The sequence below is a fragment of the Sander lucioperca genome, chromosome 19 (genome assembly GCF_008315115.2).
Source record: "Sander lucioperca isolate FBNREF2018 chromosome 19, SLUC_FBN_1.2, whole genome shotgun sequence".
Taxonomy (NCBI): Eukaryota; Metazoa; Chordata; class Actinopteri; order Perciformes; family Percidae; genus Sander; species Sander lucioperca.
This window is the reverse complement of record NC_050191.1, coordinates 18,615,942-18,634,959: the sequence shown is the minus strand read 5'-3', so window position 1 is coordinate 18,634,959 and position 19,018 is coordinate 18,615,942. Positions and strand designations below refer to the sequence as shown.

The window sequence follows — 19,018 nt, the reverse complement described above, 5'->3', positions numbered from 1 at the left end:
TAAAATAGCACAGAGAAAGATAAGCTAATTACGGTAGTAACTCTCTATACTGTAACACAACAGAGACATACTAGCCTGAACACATTTTTTCATTATTATTAATACATTATGGGCACTACCTGATAAACGGATTGGACCAATAGGATTTCATATTGGGCGTTCTAATGCGGAATCCACGTTTTCTATTGGCGGTCTGGGTCGACATGGGCGGGGCTAACCAGGCACTTTTCCAAAACAAGCTGCGTGCGTTCACTGATACTGGTAAAATAGTTGGGAGCAGAGAAGAAGTAGCCGGACTAGTCAGACAGTCTGGAGAAGCGAATGGACCGATAAATACGAGTCAGCTAACAACAGAGACACTGCTGGGACGTCAGGTAGGAATCTGTACGTGGTTAGTACAACTTAAATACTTGTTTACTGAAACGTCTTGCGAAACACGCTTAAGTTGTACGTAAATAGTGCAAGCCCACACTTGATCAGTACTTGTCAGTATGTTACAGAAAGCTGCTAAGTTTGGTGTTTGCTATAAAAACGTAGTGCTTTCCTTGGTGGTCTTTGGTTTCTGGCCTCCACAAAATGTAGGCACTATTGAATTCAAATCATGGACTTTCAGGGGACAGAAAAACAGAAAACACACTATAAACGTTTGTCTTTGTGCAAAACGAGTATGGTCTGTTAGATGTTTTCATGTTTATTTCGCAAAATGAATGATGTTTTTTTTGTTTGAATGTGTTGGTTTGTATCTGCTTTACCTGTTAGAGGTGGTTAACGATGGACCCCAACAGTGAGACCAAGAAGATGACCTCTAACCCCTCTGAGACCCAGAAACTGGCTCCACCCAGAGGCCCAGGCAACATTACACACAGTAACATTTATTCATCAGATAAAATAACATGTATTTTTTTTTATGTGAATACAAGTCTAAGCCATAGGAGTGCCATTGTTTTGTTAGGGATTTACATGTTACTTATTTTGAATGTTTAGTGAGGGTGTACCTGCTGAATTCAGGTACAAATGGGATCCTCCCTACAGCTTGCACTCGCTGGCTTTTACCACTGAGCCTCCACAAACACTTGAGCCTATCATAAAACTTGATTATACTCAAAAACAATATTTGTTAAATGCAAACCTGGGGCCTGTCTAGTAACATAAACATAGTTTATGTAAGTTAAGTAACTTTTCGAGGAAGAGGTGTAGGAATTTCCAAGAACATGATAACCGTGATCATTGGGCTTGAACAAAAAAAGTTGCAACCCCATCACTTGACTGTTTCTTAAACACTGATTAACGATGAAGCCAAAAGTTGTTTATGACTGTGTCCCAGGTCACTCTAACCTATGTGACATAATACCAAAAATGTCACACCACGCGTTGATCACAAACTACCTGTCCAAAAAAACCATCAACTTCATTAAATCAATTACCTTTATAGTTTATTTTTTGCCATGATGACCTGAAGAGCTGGCTTTAATGGGCACATACATTAAATCTGCTACTTTGCACTAAAGCATTTACTGGGACAAAATAGGTTTTGGATGAAAGCCTTTTCTGTGCTTAACTACATGTTGAAAATACCATTCAACTGATCCAATTACTATTTTGCTAACAATTGTGAACAGGATTTAAAATGATTTGCTGCACTTGCAAAGCAAAAATACGAAAGCAGCACCCCTCTGTTTGGACAGTTGTGAGGCAAAGTGTGATACTTCCAGACTTGGGCTTGATTGGCATGCATGAAAATGCAAATAGAGTGTGAAACCCTTTGCATTCAATGCACTGTATCTCTGCTTTAACTGGACTATTGATACTATATATGTAAATCAGCTATAACCTGAAAAGTCACTACAAGCCAAACAACATTTCCCAATAGCAAAAGCTTCACCCATGGGAAAAAGTACAGAGACCAGCTGAAAAATGTGCTCAAACGTTTTTGGATGAATTTCCAAGTATAGATAAAAGGCCTCATGTAACCTTATTAAAATAGTGATCCTAACATTTCCACACAGTAAAATGAGCCAATTCATATCTGTATCAGGAAAAAGGATTGGTTTAACCCTAGTCAAAAATGTTGCATAACAAGTTTATTATATACATCTATATAAATCTTTTTTAAAGGTTTCAGGAAAAAAAACATGAAATACTGTAGAAATGTCACTACAAGCCAATTACACAATAGCTGAAAGGCTTACTACAAGTGAGTCCAGTCTAACATTAAATATTGTAATCCAATTATTACATAATGTCCGTTATGAAAAACGATTGTGAGAGGGTTATGCAGTACCTAGTACAGTCAACGCAAATGTCTTAATAGAACCCAGCAGGTTGCAGCTGCAATTCTGTTTTTCTTGCATGTTGTGCCATGAGAATTAAATTAGAACAAAAAGAAAAAGTCTCAAAGGCATGATTATTAGGACTATTGCAATTAAATACATTTGCATTTAAGTGTCACACAACACACACACACACACACACACACACACACACACACATATATATATATATATATATATATATATATATATACATACATACATACATACATACATACATACATACATACATACATACATACATACATACATATATACATACATACATACACACAATGACTTACAACATCAGCATTCTTCCTGAACTTCCAACCTCCAATTCCACACAGTCAGCACTATTAAGGCAACTTCATAGTTGGGGAAACCTACAGGGAGAAAAGCTGTGACCCTGCCAAAAGTTATGGAATACATTATATTATATTATGTGTTTTTGCATAGTGATTTATTGATGCTATGTGGCTTTTATACTTATACTTATAGTGTTCTACATGACAACCTTTATTTGCATTTTTCTTCTTTTTCTCCCAATGGAATGGAATAGCCATTTCCCTATGTACTATTTTCTGCTTTTTACTCCAAACCACGAGGGTCCCACAACCAAACAGAGAATTAAGTTGTTTTATCCAGTGTTACTCTTTCTGAAGTCACGTTACCTGGGGTAGAGTCATTTGTGCGTGTAATTGTGTAATTTAATTTTTTTGTTTTTAAGTGTACCTTAAGTTTTGCACATTGTGAATATAACAATAGTCTTTATATGGTATAAAAACATAACACAGTCATGTCTTAACAAAAAAGGTAGACACAGTTGCTTTGAAACTGCCAACTTGTTTGTATGCTCTTATCAAAAAATGCAGCAAAATCTGTGGGACATTGTTGGGTTGCTGTTATCTTATATTCCCTCTCTCTTTGTTTCTGTCCCTCTTTCTAGGCTGCAGCTGGCTGATGGTCGTAGCGGCTGTAGCGGCCTCTCTGAGTGGCTTGATGCTGGGCTATGAAATGGGCCTGACCTCTGGAGTCCTGCTGCAGCTGCGGGACTTCCTCTCCCTCTCCTGCCGGGAACAGGAACTGCTGGTCAGCTCTCTCCTGCTCGGTGCTCTCCTCATCTGCCTGGTCGGAGGTCCTATTCTGGATCGCTACGGCCGCCGCTGGTCTTTGCTCCTGAGCGCTGCCCTGGTGATCGGAGGGAGCGTCGTTCTCATCGCAGTTACTTCACTTGTTGCACTCACACTGGGCCGGGTGATAGTCGGCATGGGAACATCGCTGTCAGGGACGGCAGCGTGTCTGTACATTGCAGAGATCTCACCAAGGGAGAGGAGGGGTCTTCTGGTGACGCTGTATGAGCTGATGTTGGTTGTGGGCGTAATGCTGGGATTTAGCTGTAGTTACGCTTTTGCTACTTTGCCCTATGGCTGGGCGTATACATTTGGACTAGTAATCCCCCCGGCGCTGCTACAGATCAGTGTACTTGTGTTCCTACCACCCAGTCCACGCTTTCTGGTCACCCAGGGCAAAGTGGAGCAGGCCAGGATAGTGCTGGCCAGAATGAGAGGTGGGGTTCAGGAGCATGTGGAAAAGGAGCTCAGAGACATCCAGGCAGGACTTAAAGAGGAATCAGAGCATAGTTTCTGGGAGTTGTTCAGTACCAAGGCCAACTTGCGTTCACGGCTGCTAACAGGTGTGGTCTTAGTATTCCTTCAGCAGGCTACTGGTCAGCCCAACATCCTCTCCTATGCTTCACCACTTTTCCGCAGTGTAGGCTTCAACAGTGATGCCGCAGCAACCTTGGCCTCCACAGGGTTTGGAGTTGTTAAAGTAGTTGGCACCATCCCAGCCGTGTTGCTGGTCGACCGCTTGGGAACCAAGAGCTTTTTGTGCGTGGGTGCTGTCGCAATGGGAATGTCACTAGTTGCACTTGGTACATTGACACTGCAAAGCCACACTCACCTCACCAGCCTGTGTAAAAGTCACACTATACCAAATCACACAATTACGCTGTGGGATTTCAACCAAACCTCTATAGACAACAGTGACATTTTTTCTACTGACCTCCCCAGCCAATGGAACAGTGAGGAGGCACAGCTAACTAACAGAAAGGGTGATGGGATTGGGGAGCCAGGAGGAGGAAGTACTTCCTTTCTGAAGTGGGCATCATTGATCAGCTTGCTGGTGTTTGTGGCAGCCTTCTCCATTAGCCTTGGACCAAGTGAGCACACACATGCACGCACGCACACCAGCCACAGTGGCAGGTGGATAAAAAAAGTTAATTTTCAACCCTGCTTTTAACATTGTTCTGTGAAGTACAAAGTACAACAATGGTTATAATACAATAACTAGTCCTAGGTAAAGTATAGTTTGAAACACTCCATTTCCTCAGATAAAGCAATGTGGACCCTGACTTAAAAGCCAAAATTATCAAATGCAGTTTGTATTATCCCTTGTTATACATGGCCCCCTACATCCTTGTATGTGTCTTGGTTTTCTTTCCTTTCCAGTGGTGTATGTGGTTCTCAGTGAGATATTTCCGATGGGAGTCAGAGGCCGGGCTGTTTCTGTGGTGTCGGCTGTAAACTGGGCCACTAACCTGCTCATCTCCATGACCTTCCTCACAATTACAGGTGCGTGTATGTGCGTCTTAGTGGTTATATTGCATTAATAGCGTGTTCAAGTATATGCATTTACTGAAGCTGTCAACTAGGGGAAGTATTCACTAGTAGATCAGCACAGTGTTTCTGTTCTGCAAACAAATAACAGGTAAACAAACATTTTATGTGTGTGCTAAACACGTTTACTTCCTGAAAAAAAAAAGGTGCGTCTCACATTGTTGCTACTACTGGTCTGTTACACTGTGTGCCTGCTATGGAGTCATAATACTGTAGCAATGGCAAAACAGGAAGACACATAAAACAGTTTGTCAGTATTTACAGTTTTTCTCAGTTGCTTTGGTACATGTCTAAGATCACAATTCAAATTCTCAAAACTACTTGTTCAATCTTCACATCATCCAGTCATTTGCGTCATAAAAGCAATTTCTCATTCTTTTGAATACATTGCAAATGTTTGATAAATTCATGCAAATAATTATGTGCAATTGCCTGCTGTTACCTATGTTATCAATTGCATATGGCATGTTGATCAAAGTGCATTATACTGGTTCTCTGTTGAATAGTCTTACCCCCCCAAAATTTAGGCATTAGTTCATTGCATAAGTCATTACATGCAAAATGGTTGAACCAGTTGCCAAGAATAATTCATATACATTTCTATTAGACTTTTTATATATATAAATGTTTCCTGAATTGATGAATTGTTCTCCGGTGAATCTGGACTTTTACTAATAATAGTAGGGATTGTGTGAAGCATTTAATCAACCAGTGATCAATTAGTTCTCTAAAATAGCTCAGAAGTGCATCTCATTAAGCTTCAATTGGCAAGCCTATATAGACAGAGCACAACGCAGTGTTACAGTTTACAATGAAAGTTCACCAAGTGAAATGAACAGGGTCCACAACCAGGAAGAAGAAGAGGAGTAAGAAGACTGCTGTGGACAGGTGTAAAGACTGCAATGCAATTCCCCATACAGCACTGCAAGTACATTTCTGTCTTAAGGTTGTTTCCTATGAATACATTTCTACTTTTGTATTTTTCTTTTGTGCTATGCAGTGCTGTAAAACAGTCTTGTCGTTTTCTTCTGTGTATCACAAGGACATGGTCTGTCAACCAATTGCAGTACAAAAAAGGCGTAATGTGGATCCCGTCCAATGTCTTGTAATCAATCTCCCGCATACAGTAATATGTAACCCTGTGCTGTTGAATTTGATATATGCCATACAGAAAAAGTGCAGCAATGTGCATTTTGAATGGTCATCAAAACCTTAGAGAGTACACTGTTACATAAACATTGACACAAGGACTTGTTATTCTGGCACTGACTTGTTCATTGACATACATATTTACTTTTACTGTGTTTAGCAGGAACTGCACGTCAAGGCATAATTTGCCTGTGCCATGACTTGATTGCCAATTCTTGTCTGTCAAGTACATCTAAACTGTATCACAACTGTAGCAGAGAAAGTATGGTATAGCAAGCGAAACATAACTGTATGCTGCCCGAGGTTATGTGCAGACATTTGAAGACATGTATTTCTTTGCTATTGTCTTTCTAGAAAAGATTGGCGTTTCCAATGTGATGTTCCTCTACGCTGCCATGAGTTTTGTTCTACTGGTGTTTGTCATCCTCTGTGTGCCTGAGACCAAAGGTCGCACGCTGGAGGAGATATCTAAAGAACTGGCCAAGAAGTGACTGGCATTTTACACTTAACCTTAATGTTATCAATTTTATCTTGGTGAACTAGTTTGTGAAATGGATTTCCTTATCTTCCGTCTCTGCTTTACCAGGAAGCATTTTGAGGCGAGGCTCTGCAGGCAGGTTCAGCCTCAGGAAAGCCTGATCCAGAGCAGCAGTACGTCCACAGAGATTCCAGAAAACATCTGACTTTTTTGTTTAACAGACCACAACTGTACACCTCACCTGAAGATGAGTCAAGAGCAAGGATCAACAAGGACAATATATTAGCACTGTTAAGAATTTGCGGTACAACTCGTACATCTCACCCACATCTGTACGTTGCTGCAGTTCCAGCTGATTCCTGTAATGATGTCTGTGTCACGTATAGGTCCTTCTAGCTACATGCTGTATGTAACGGAAGAAATCAACAGGATAGGAATGATGGAAATTACATATGCAGGGAAGAACTAAATAATGCCTAAGTATTTATGAATTTGCTCAAATGAGGATTTCTCAGGGATCACTCTTGCTTGTTAAAAGCCAGTAAAGAAAGGTAAACAACAGGGATTAATTATGTGATTATACAAAATATAGATTATTTAATTCCTTCCTTACTTTACCTCTCCATTTAAATATACAGCTCCAATAACGCAGAAAGGAATAAACTCCAGAATCAATTGACTTCCCACCAGCCAGTAGAACTGATTAAGCCCCTTTGGATGAATGTGCAAACTATACTACTAGACATTTTTTTTCTTTTCCATTTTGACCTGACATTGTGATGATCGACGTATCATGGGGAAATCAGAGATGCACTAAACAATCAGACACTAATCACTTTAAATGTCTATGTATGTAACATGTTTTTAAATTGCAAAGAAATTCCTTTAATATGACATTTATATGCTGCTCCCTGTCAAATGTAATGTAATAACACTAACAGGGCTCAAACCAGACAGGCCAGTTATGCTACAAAACACACTCTAATCTACATGGTGACAGAAATATGGATAAAGGCCACAGTAGTCTAACAGTAGGAAGAGTCCAGCGTCTCCTCTTTTACATTTTAGTTGAACAAGCGACAAACAAAATGATGATGAATCAGTTTTACTGTATGCCTGGCTGCTGACTCCTAAAAAACAAGCAGTTTGGCAAAGAAATACTAAAATAATCAGGTCTATTAGTAATATTGGCTAGAGTACAACTAATACTGTTGTAGTGTAAGAAGTGTGAAAAGTGTTTTTTTTTTTTTTTTTTTTTACTTGTGTCAGTGATGCCAAAATTATAGTGGGATGTTTTACTGCAAGACAGAATGCCTTGTGTGGCCCTGTTCATTTTCAGATCTGCACTTTGATACCTCTCCTGATCTTTTCTTAATGTTGGAACATGTAGACTGGTTTTAGTAGTCTGTTACACTGAAAGCTTGGATAACTTGAAAGTGTTTCACTCCACCTGTAATCAGGACATGCATGGACAAAAAGATGAAATGATTAACATGAGAGTAAAACAAAGTGACCAGTAGTCCTGTGGTGGTCTGTGTTATCATGAACTTTATTTTTTTTTATACAAAATACAAAATTCTGAACAAGTGTCACACATTTTCAGTTGACACTGGTTCAAATAGTCCATCCCACATACTTGAGACATTTAAGTTTTTATCAACATCTTTTCAAGCAGATGCCTTTATTATATACATACATCTACGTTGCCCGTCATTAGGTTTTCCTATTTAAAAACACTTAAGCATTGTTTGTTTTTGTTGTTAAGGAAAAAGGTTATTGTAGGGTTTATTTTTCAGACAGTTCAGGCACTGGCTAATGCTGTAAGCATGGCCTCTTTGAACACCACATGGTCTCATGTTGCTTCAAACACTAAAATGAATGTACTGCCAAACCTCTTGACGGGTGAGTTAACCGCCATACAACTTTGTATGACTTAACTATATGGCTGCTTTTGTAATTATGAATTATTTACTTAAACATTACAATCTAATGAGTTTGTGACTTTGTCCTGTGCCTTTCCAGCAATTTCCTAATACCAATTGTGTTTATTAACTTTATTACTGGCCACCTGAAAAATAAAATATACCTGAACCCTTCAAAAGTTTTCATTACATTCCAAAAACATTTACGACATCGATCTTGTTCTGTACATTGTCCAGTTTTGAAAAAACTTTCATATTTGCCTTGTGTTTAAAACTATTAGGAAATGTCGAGAAATGAAACAAGATAATGCCACAGTTGAGAAACAAGAACACATTTATAGTGAACCAACTAAGTAAGGAAATGTGACAAACCAACAATTAAAAAAGAGATAAATGCATATTGTGAGGGGATTTGTGCATCTGCATAAGGACCCGCTCTTACTTTGTGTACTTATGTGTGACAGCCCAGCCTCGGTCTGTGGTTTGACTGCTGTTATTCTCTATGGGCAAAAATATGGGTAATACAGTGGATGCCTTGATATTTGCGTTTACACATCTAGAAGTAAGCCATGGACGGAGATTCTTCTAGAGAACGTGGCAAATGGGACGACTTCTTGTATATAGGGTTAAAGGTGAGGCTTCTCAGTGCTCATATTATGCTTTTTGGCATTTTCCCTTTCCTTTATTGTGTTATATATCTTTTTTGTGCATGTAATAGGCTTCCCAAGTGAAAAAGCCCAAAGTCCACCCCAAAGGGACTTAACCATCTCCAACAAAAAACACTGTTCACAAACTGCTCCAAACAGCTCTATTGTAGTCCAGCCTTTACTTCCGTGACGAACGTGTGTCACTTTGTAACACACGTTATAATGCTCACGTAGCTGCTAGCGTGGCGCGCCCTCATACTCTGCTTCTGACTGGCTAGTAGTCCTTACCTAGCTACTGCGCATGTGCGACTCCCAACAAAGATGGAACAGAAGTGAGATGTCTCACTCTGTAGCTAAAACAGAGAGCTCAACACACAGGGTGAAAAGAGGACAAAAAAAATATGGTGTTTTTTGAAAATTAAACCATGTAAACCTATTCTGATATAACCTCTAAATACAATTATGAACCTCAAAATGAGCATAATATGAGCACTTTAACATACTGACTCTTCGCAATGGTCACAACAGTAAGCGTTAAAATAGTTAGATAGTTGAAAACTGGTCTTTTGTGTCCATGCAAAAACACCCAGAGCAAATTAAGAGCAGATAACTTCCAACCACTTCAGTGTCAGTCAAGTTTAAAAGGAGCAGTTTCCGCTGAAGGATATGATGTTTGAAAGACGTACTTGCAAGTTTAGGCTGTTAAAATCACAAGAGCCACACAATCCACAACATCAATAACATTTTGTGAGAGGGACACTTTAAGACTTCAACTAGGGTTGTTGATATCCAGTCTGTTGATTGTGTTAGAAGTTTGTGGCTGTTTGCCGCACAGCGATAAAATCAAGCAAGTAAATCCAACGATAACTTGCTTCCTCGCTTGTAACAAATTAATCAGATGTGCCTTCTCTTTCCGCCATTCCCTCCATCTTGGACTTTTTTCTTCTATTTGTAGCGGGGTTTCTGACACTCGAACAGTAGTGGGTAGACCTGCTCAACAGCTGTGGCCACATTCTGTACATTTGGTCCTGAATAATGGGATAGAGAGGAGCGGGGTTGGGATGAGAGCATACGAAAAAGCTTTGAGTACAATAAATTATAAAAACAAAGGAAAAACAATAACCCTGAATTGGGTTATTTACAAACCACTTTCTGGTTGTAAAAGACTATAAAAGTCCATTATGACAACGTGACCTCAGTCCCTTAAAGGTGCTCTAAGCGATGTTGGGTGACGTTACTTCTTGTTGAGGTTCAAAGTATTTTCAAACAAAACGGAGACCAGCTCGCTCCTTCCTCCTCCTCATCCCTTCTGTGCTTCAGCACACACCAACCCCCCAAATCCTTCTTGTCTCTCTGTCTACAGAGACCGCGTTTTTTTTACAGTGTGTTTAGGGGACCGGCAGCTTGCGGATAGTGAGGAGATGTTTGCTGTATGTGACAAAAAATGTTGTAGCCTAAAAAACACGTGACATCGCTTAGAGCACCCTTAAGCTGGTGTGCCCTCTATCTGTACGTAAAGGAAGGCGAGAGAGGTTACTGTCTGAATGTTTGTGTGTAGGAATGTAAGTGCGAGAGGTACCTGTAACTGTGATGCTGCCAGTAGAGAACACCTGTATAGTAGCCTTGATATGTTTGATCCTGTACGTGGCAGCAGGATGGAGCTCTGGTTCATAACTGACAAACACAAACAAACACATTGTTAAGTATCATACACTAAAGGCTTTCAGCACATATATCTCAAAACAAGTACATATACAGCTAAGGTTGTTTTACATGATGCCAGTAGTACTCCATATGTTGTCACATAAACAAGTGAATCAGAGGCTGACCACACCAACACTAAGGCTGGGTATCATTAAAAAATTTTTTTTTTACGATACCAATTTTATAAAATCCATTTTAACTAAAAGAAATAACATTTCGGTACTTTTTTTTCTCCAGCTCCTTTACACTTATGTGACGCACACTGTAGTCAAGCCTCTCAAAATACAACACACACATTTGAGCCTCGTCTGAGTTTTTCCTGCATGCCCTTTACGACGTGTAACGTTAGACAGCCAATCACAAGCATTATTAGATCTTGGTAGAAACATGCTGCATGCTTATTGGCTCACTGACGCTGATGAGATTTAGGCTATGTTTAGACGTTAACGATCTGAAGAGAAAACGCAAAAGTGGCGTTGCGTTCTCACTTTTTGTTCCGCGTTTAGACGAGTGTTTTGGGGGGGAAATCTGCGTGCATATGGTGACGCAAAAGTGTGTGAAACACCAGGTGGCTAGGTGGTAGTGTGAAGCACTGCCACACAACACCACCAAGTCCGCGCGCCTGCGTAGAACCTTCCTTCTACTTCTTTCCCTCTCCTCCTCCTCTCTCCCTCTCCTCTCCTTAGTAGTGCGAAACCAAAACATGGCGAAGCGAACAACAAAAGCTGACAATTTTGTCTGGACAGATGAGGAGGTGGAGTTATTGCTCCAAACCACCTTAGTTTACAAAGCCACATAAGGGAGTGGACTAGGAGTCCTGCCAGTCAAAATATATAGACACATGGACCGAATTTCTTCAGCAGTATCCTGTACCTGAAGGGACGTCATATCCACACGAGAAAGACGCTATCTGTAAAAGTCAGATATCATCAAAGCTGAAAGCCATCCAGACCAAGTATAGGCAGGCTATGGATACCCAACAGCGGAGTAGCCATGGGAGAGTAATCACTCTATATTTTGATTTATGTAATGAAATATGGGGTGAGACTTTTGCGTAGTTACCCTTTACAACACGACGGTGGAGCATTTTTAAGATTTCCACTCTGGAGGGTGGTTTCACTTTTTTTGCGTTTTTAAGCCCCAAAAACGCCTTCACTGTCTAAACGAAAGGCACATCTGGTAAAATATTTTGTTGTTTTCACCCGCAAGCGTTGTCGTGTAAACAGGGCCTTACTCCTTAGGTATTGAAATTTGGTATTGAGTGACAAGGCATTTTTTGATACTCGATCGGTGCATTATAGTATGGAAGTTCAGTACCCAGCCCTGACCAACACACACCAACATCTTCTGTCTGCTTGTGGTGCCCAATGCATTCTAAAGCTGGACAGTGCTCTCACCACTAGATGTCATCCTGTCCATGAACATAAAATCACTAGTAAGTAAAAAAATCAATGAACCAAAATGAGCATCATAAAACTTTCTGGACTGACATCTGAGGGGTCTGTACTGCGACAGAAGAATAAATCAGTACAATGAATTATTTCTAAACACTGCTCTGACCGAACTGGATGCTGATAAAAGTGATGATTTTAATGAGTGTGATGATGGTGGTTGTGATGTATAGTACTGTTTTTACCTGGCAATGGGTCGGTTGTTCTTAGTAAAGTCTATGAGGTGGATTGCAAACGGCATGGAGCAAACTGCCAGGACATTCACAACTTTGAAGGCTGAAAATCTCACCTGAACACACAACACAAACATGCACAGACACACATATGAATGTATTTATACTTACATACTTTCACATTAAAGGAGGACAGTTGTCTTTCAATCTTGGTCTTGTGGCCTTAGTGTTGGTAAGTCTACCTATAAGTTAGCTTCATTTGTACTCCCTCCAGTTATAGCAGAAGGATAAGCAAATATAAAGAACAGATAGCAGCGAACCTGCAGATAACATGCTGCTGTTTTGTTTACGATTCAGGAGAGGTGACCTGGCTAAACCAAATGAGAATTCAAAGTAAGAAATATAGTCATGTACACACAGTCAGTATCTTTGTGTTTATGAAAGAGCTGCTTTAACGCCTGAACCCGATTTTCGACTGGGCGCGTCTGTGCTGTCCTGTTTTGTCCTCCACCGCGCGCCATACCTCACCGACTCACAGATTTTATTGTCTCTACAAGTACTTGAAATAACAATCACGTGTTTTTAAGCTAGTATCTACCTTCCACTCCAAGCACTCCTAAAATTAAACTCCATGCATTCTCTTTTCTGGCGTTATAAAAAAGGATTTGTGATGTCTATTAGGTTTTTCCACCTCAAGATGAATCTCTTGTGGTCCATGGTGTTGTAGAGGAGACATATACGATATGGTGGGGGGGGTAAATTGACTGGATGCCGCCGCTGTTTCACTTCCTGCCCAGCTGTCCGAACGCCCCATGGATCGTGGTAAAATAGACCTGTCGCGTATCTTTAGCGGAGAGGAGAGCCGCTTCACACACGCTTCTGGGACGCCTCCGGAAGACAGTGCAGACACGCCCGGTGAAAAATAGGGGTGAGCCTTCTTGGCACAAATTGATTCTTATTATACTAACCTACAGCCAGGCATACTGTCTAAAAATATAACAATGAGACCAGGATTGTAAAAAAAACTCAGCTAAAATCCCCTGAAACAACAGGTACTTTCTTATAGACCTATTACTTGAGTCAATATTTACAGATTGTTACAAATATTACTTTTTTCAACACATATTGAAATATACTGATATAGTGATTTTGACAAACATTTCTAAAGGTTTCTTTCTGTCTAAATTAATACTACAATTCAATAACTCTTAGAATTCTCCACAAAATTACTTCTGAAATACTCGAGAACATAAACTGTAAATGTCAGTTCCAGGGTGAATTTATATTTCCATGCAAGACTTGAACCTTAACTAGACAATGTGAAATGCAAACCTTAAATCAATATTAAGCCTTATATAAGCCCTGTATCTGCATTGATATTCATGTTTCGGCATGTTTTTCCAAAAAGTGGCATCTGATATGATGATAACTAACAGTTATGCTCACCTTGAAGCCCAGTTTCTGCAGAAGGCGTGCTAACCTGCGAGCACCCAGCTTTGCGTCATCCTCACTGAACAAAGGAGGGGAGCAAAGAGTCAGCGGTATACATACTGTATTATGGTTCTGGCATGTAAAATAATAATAATAAGGTGAGACAAATGGTAATGCCTCTGCATTACTGGCAATTGATGGAGGATCTTGCTCCAAAAATCAGTTGAAGACAACATTATTGCAACAACAACAGAGAGCCAAGACATCAGCAGGCAGCATTTCTCTCACCAGAGTAAATGAACGGACCTTTGGCAACAGCAAGTCCATTTGTTATGTGTAGTTGCAGATTTTATTTACCGACTTCTAGTCAGTTAATGGTTTGTGTGTGTTTCATGTACAGAGTGTCTACCTTGTTGCTCCAGTGCAGATGATTTTCCCTGAGGACCAGATTGAGGCTGTTATCTTGGGTTTACGAAGCTTCATCAGGACTTTCTAAAAAATAAAAAGTGGTCAAAACTGTAATGCTGCCAACATGACCCATATCATGTCTGCTGCCGCTCGTGACTGGAACGCTCTGCAAAATATTCTCAAACTGGATAAACTAAATTCCATTTCATCCTTCAAAACTATCATATCACCCTTGTTCACGGACATATGCAGTTGCTTCTCTACATAATAATTTTTCCAGCTAAATATTTGAATGGTTTCTCCCTCTCTTACTCACCCATGTACCTGTGCACTTATCTCGTTATAAGTGTTTGTTTTCTATGTAGTGTTTCAAATTGTATTTATGTAATTTCTAAACTGTATGTATTTCTAATGTATTTTTTATCTAGCCCTCCTTCCCTTTCCCTAAGTGGCTATGCCACTTGTCAGGCCACCATTGTAAATAAGAACCTGTTCTTAATGACTTGCCTGTATAAATAAAGGTAAAATAAAATAAAAAAAATAAAATAAATCATAAATGCAGTAAAGCTGTACATAATCAAAATAAAGGTGAGCTGTTTTTTTTTTTTTTTTTTTTTAAATCTCCACATGTAGAATCTCCTTCCCTCTTTCTTTGATATCCTTACCCCTACTTCCGGCTTATAGATGACATTGGTTCCCTCTAAGGCAATGGTGCGCAGGTTGAGATGGCACCTGGTCCTGAAGGTTGCCACCACATTGGTGATAATGATATCAAGTGCTTCATCATTGCTGGAATCCATGAGGAAGTGTGTGTTGCAGCAAGAGGACCACAGGGGCTTTCTCCTCACACATTTATCATCAACGCCACAATCGCCACCATTTCACGGACGGACAGAACAAGATGAGCTGGAAGGGAAAAAAGGCCCAGGATTTATTTGTATTTTGAGAGTTAGAAATTATAAATGTCAGTTTATGACGAAGAACATTTCCTTATTTTGATTAAACATGTTTCACACACACATCCACATAAACTGTGGATTATTTTTAATAAATTTTTATTATAATTATTAATAATTATTTTCCAAAATGCCTTTGATTGTTTTCATGAGTCCCATTAGCACATCTTATATAGCTTACACATGCAAGTGCTGTTGTTACACCTGAATAAAAATTCATTACACGTTAAAATGTTATGGAGGGGGCTTAACTTGTCACCTTACTTACAGTAACGTTACCAATTCATCTGATTCTCAAGCTATGTGGTCCCCTTCTACTTGAGATATAGCTAGGAAACTGACTCAAAACAGGAATCACATAGTCATCTGCAAGAGATTAGAAGTAATTTAAACATATCTGAACATTATATATTTTTAAATGTACTTCTACGCTATTTTAGCCATGTATTAAGGTTAGCTTGCCCGCTACTGATAAAGCCTGATACGTTAGCTACTCCCTTTTGCTATTACCAAGCAACACAAATGAAATGGTGTATCGGAGGCTTAACGCGATATATAATGCATTTATCATTAAATACGTGAACGCGTATGATAAGTAAGGTATAGCTCGCAGTAGTTTTGTCTAAAATGTAAGGTTCATTGGCGTTGTCGTTATTGTCATCCCAGTGTTGTATCGCATAGCAACGCAACTGGTAAGCTTGTTTAACGTTAAGGAATTGATGCTAAACTAGCTAGCTAATCTTGCCAGCCTAACAACCCCGGCTGTCAACTATTAATCGCAAACTAACGTTAATTCAGCATGATTGACTCCATTAACTAACGTGTTGTTGTGGTCAGAATCCCACTGGAATTTAGGACTAAAAACAAACCGTAACGATACCTCACTACTGCACAGCTAGCTAGCTAATGTTGTGAATAAAGCTATCTGTTTAGCTAGCAACAAAGAAAGTGCACAGGCAGTAATGAATGAAAAGTTATAGCTAAGCTAGCTAGCAGGTTAGCTGTCTAACGTTATACTGAGGACGAGGTTAGTTCCAATGTTTCCAGGTGGGTTTGCGTGTCAATGGCAAATGTGTGTATCTGAAATGTATGCTTTAATTATTTAGCTACCTCTTCAGCTAGCTCAGTGCTGTAAACCCGAAACATAAACAGTCCAGTCAACCGTGGAATTTGTAGGCAAACCCCTTCCTCCACGGACTACTGGCCAGTAGCGAGCAAGCCACCTTCCTGTTTCAGCTTTCAAAATAAAATCAGGGTCACCTAGTGAACTTCAAAATAACTACATCTTCCGGTTACAACTTTCGAATAAATATTCATATTTATAGTAACTTAAAAAGCCAATGCTTTTTACACTCCAAACCATAAAGCTGCATACAGGTTTTCTAAAATGCAAAAATAAGAGCAGAACAACTATGGAAACATAGGCTACAGCTGGGGCCCAGCATAAAACATCATGTGCAAGTTGTGATAAAATAATTAAACATAGATTTTAGTTAGACATAAATCTATGAAAAAACCAAATTACAAACAATGAAAACAGTTACAAACGTGAGCAAAAATATTAAGTAAGAGTTAAGTACACATTAGAGTATTATAAAAAAAACAAAAAAAACAATTGTATCTATTCCTGAAAACATACAAGAGCAAATATGATAAGTGTGGGACTTTTGTCTTTTACTTTTTTGAAAAGTGAAGCTTGCTATTACATTTTTATGTGTGAACTGAATTCCTTTCAATATCAAATGATAACAGTCCTTTTCTCCAGATGATATTTAATTAACTGTATTAAAACCTGTGGAAATGTTTTAGTAACAAAGCTACATTGAATGGCAAAAAAAAAAAATCACAATTAACCCCACCAGATGGACTTGAACAGCAAGGTTAAAAACTGATACCATGCGCCGCCATGTGGACAAAGAGGGTTGTCTTGTGAGGAAAGAAAAATGACATCATTTTGAGATAAGAAAAGCTCAGGTTTTCTACACCATGTCCTGCAGAATGAGCTCACAACCTACTTGTAGTTATTAGTAAACTTGTTATGAATGAATTTTGATTCATTAAAAGTTATTATTTGCATATCAAAGTAAGGGTTAAAATGATCATTGACTGTAGCCAAATCCTGTGTCCACAAATTTGCCTTTGTGATCATCCACAGCTGCCAATATTACACTTAACAGGCTTATGTTAACACCATTTCCATATAACAATGTGTACCTTTTTTTCAATGTTTATGGTGTATTGACATTTAGGCTATGTGGATTATAACATCTCTGAGGAAAATGAGCACATCTGGTCAGTAAATGCTCTTCTGGGAATTCTGGACAGGCTACAAAAGAGGAGAAAGGAGTAAAGTTTGGAGGCGGTGGGGAATGTTTGTGTTATCAATGAGAGAGTTCACAGCCGCTCCTGTGGCTCATGAATGAATTTAGTGAATGGATGATGTCCTGTGGTGTCTGCACACTGTCGCATCCTGATCATGACCTTTAGGCAGGCTGATCATGACTTTATGAGGTTTGGTGTTGATTATACTTTTCTGTATGTGTGCGCACTATATTCATATGTATTTGTTTTTGAGTGTTTATATCCATAACTTATTGCTTGCTTATATGCACACTTGTGCATTGTGTCCTGTAACCCAGCTCTTCTGCTCAGACCACTGCAAACACTTCTCCCTCCTGGCCTACATCCAAACAAAACAGAAAAATAACTTCTTTATGATTCAGCCTTGTTGTTATTGTTCTTCCTCCCTGGTTACCAAATTGTCTCGTTTCCCTCTCATTTAATCCTCCTGGGCTTCTCCTGGTGATATATAGCTTTGTAATTCACATCCATTCTGCAGAAGAGCCTTGTTCAGATGTCCCAAGATGTTTATTATAAATGCTTGGATTTAGAGCAGGTTAGCAAAGTCAGACCACTCGCATTGATGGGGTGTGTGTGTGTGTGTGTGTGTGTGTGTGTGTGTGTGTGTGTGTGTGTATCTGTGTGTGTGTATCTGTGTGTGTTTGTGTGTGTTGTGAGGCGGCTGACGCAGGGCGCAGGAGTATGTTTACAGTTTGTTGGGCTGCACATCACTGGGGCAGTCTCTTCCCAGGGGAACAATGCTCTTATTCTCATAGGTCACAAGATTCAGCAAGTAAACACACAGATGTGAGCACTTACGTCTTAATAGATGCAGATATGTCTAAGAATAAATAGACAGTCCATCACTGTAACTACTCTGTGTGCACGTGTGTGTGTGTGTGTGTGTGTGTGTGTATTTTTTCATGATTCTAGAAAATATATATTTGTTTGTGTGCCTGAATGTGTGTGCATGTGTGTGTAACAATAGTTTTGATCTTAATTGTGGATGATCGGCTGTTGCCTAACTTGAAAGTGTTATCCCTGCATGCCCTTCCATTTATACTTAGGCCTAAATAACACGACACAGAAATAATTAATAAAGTAAGATATTTTCTTTTGGGTGGAACAATATTATCAACCTAACAAGGCTGAATAGAGGTTGCATGTCCATACGTCCTCAGGTCCCAAGGGGTATGTTATCTTCTCTATGTCTGGATAATCTGGACAGTTTGGTATTCTAAACTTTTGTATGACAAAAAGCTGACAAGGTCACACAATTTTCTCCAAACACCCAGAAAAACATACTAAAACAAAGTCGCTTTCTGTCTACAGCTTTCCAAAAACAAGATTTCTTTTAAAAACTTGAGTC

The 19,018-nt window shown here is 39.4% G+C and overlaps 2 protein-coding genes across 8 annotated transcripts; one reads left to right on the top strand and one right to left on the bottom strand.

Moving 5' to 3' along the window:
• Nucleotides 1-217: 217 nt before the first annotated feature.
• On the top strand, nt 218-9,037 carry slc2a12 (solute carrier family 2 member 12). 4 transcript variants are annotated; one of them, XM_031322083.2, is made up of 6 exons: nt 220-374; nt 760-850; nt 3,259-4,533; nt 4,823-4,945; nt 6,494-6,626; nt 6,726-9,037. In XM_031322083.2, exons 2-6 carry the CDS (start codon nt 772-774, stop codon nt 6,820-6,822), a joined length of 1,707 nt encoding a protein of 568 aa, XP_031177943.1. In that variant the 5' UTR covers nt 220-374; nt 760-771; the 3' UTR covers nt 6,823-9,037. The 4 variants fall into 4 exon arrangements, with proteins under 4 accessions (XP_031177947.1, XP_031177943.1, XP_031177944.1 ...); XM_031322084.2 differs by having other exon boundaries at nt 233-384; XM_031322085.2 differs by having other exon boundaries at nt 243-391.
• Nucleotides 9,038-9,602: 565 nt separating this feature from the next.
• Nucleotides 9,603-16,683, bottom strand: tbpl1 (TBP-like 1). 4 transcript variants are annotated; one of them, XM_031322429.2, is made up of 8 exons: nt 16,420-16,552; nt 15,569-15,675; nt 15,019-15,259; nt 14,355-14,437; nt 13,961-14,024; nt 12,527-12,630; nt 10,766-10,860; nt 9,603-10,214 (listed from the first exon to the last, which is right to left on the bottom strand). In XM_031322429.2, the coding sequence occupies exons 3-8, from the start codon at nt 15,151-15,153 to the stop codon at nt 10,132-10,134; spliced, it is 564 nt and encodes a 187-aa protein (XP_031178289.1). In that variant the 5' UTR covers nt 15,154-15,259; nt 15,569-15,675; nt 16,420-16,552; the 3' UTR covers nt 9,603-10,131. The 4 variants fall into 4 exon arrangements, with proteins under 4 accessions (XP_031178289.1, XP_031178288.1, XP_031178287.1 ...); XM_031322428.2 differs by having other exon boundaries at nt 15,578-15,675; XM_031322427.2 differs by having other exon boundaries at nt 15,574-15,675; nt 16,420-16,551.
• Between the last annotated feature and the right edge of the window lie 2,335 nt (nt 16,684-19,018).

Excerpts from the sequence above, each read along its gene's own strand:
- tbpl1 (XM_031322430.2), bottom strand. The coding sequence starts at position 15,153 with ATGGATTCCAGCAATGATGAAGCACTTGATATCATTATCACCAATGTG. Across the intron at positions 14,438-15,018 it reads TCTATAAGCCGGAAGTAGGG|AAAGTCCTGATGAAGCTTCG; the intron begins GTAAGGATATCA and ends TTTATTTTTTAG. Across the intron at positions 10,215-10,765 it reads TGGCAGCATCACAGTTACAG|GACCAAATGTACAGAATGTG; the intron begins GTACCTCTCGCA and ends CCCATTATTCAG.
- slc2a12 (XM_031322083.2), top strand. The coding sequence starts at position 772 with ATGGACCCCAACAGTGAGACCAAGAAGATGACCTCTAACCCCTCTGAG. Across the intron at positions 851-3,258 it reads GGCTCCACCCAGAGGCCCAG|GCTGCAGCTGGCTGATGGTC; the intron begins GCAACATTACAC and ends CCCTCTTTCTAG. Across the intron at positions 4,946-6,493 it reads GACCTTCCTCACAATTACAG|AAAAGATTGGCGTTTCCAAT; the intron begins GTGCGTGTATGT and ends TTGTCTTTCTAG.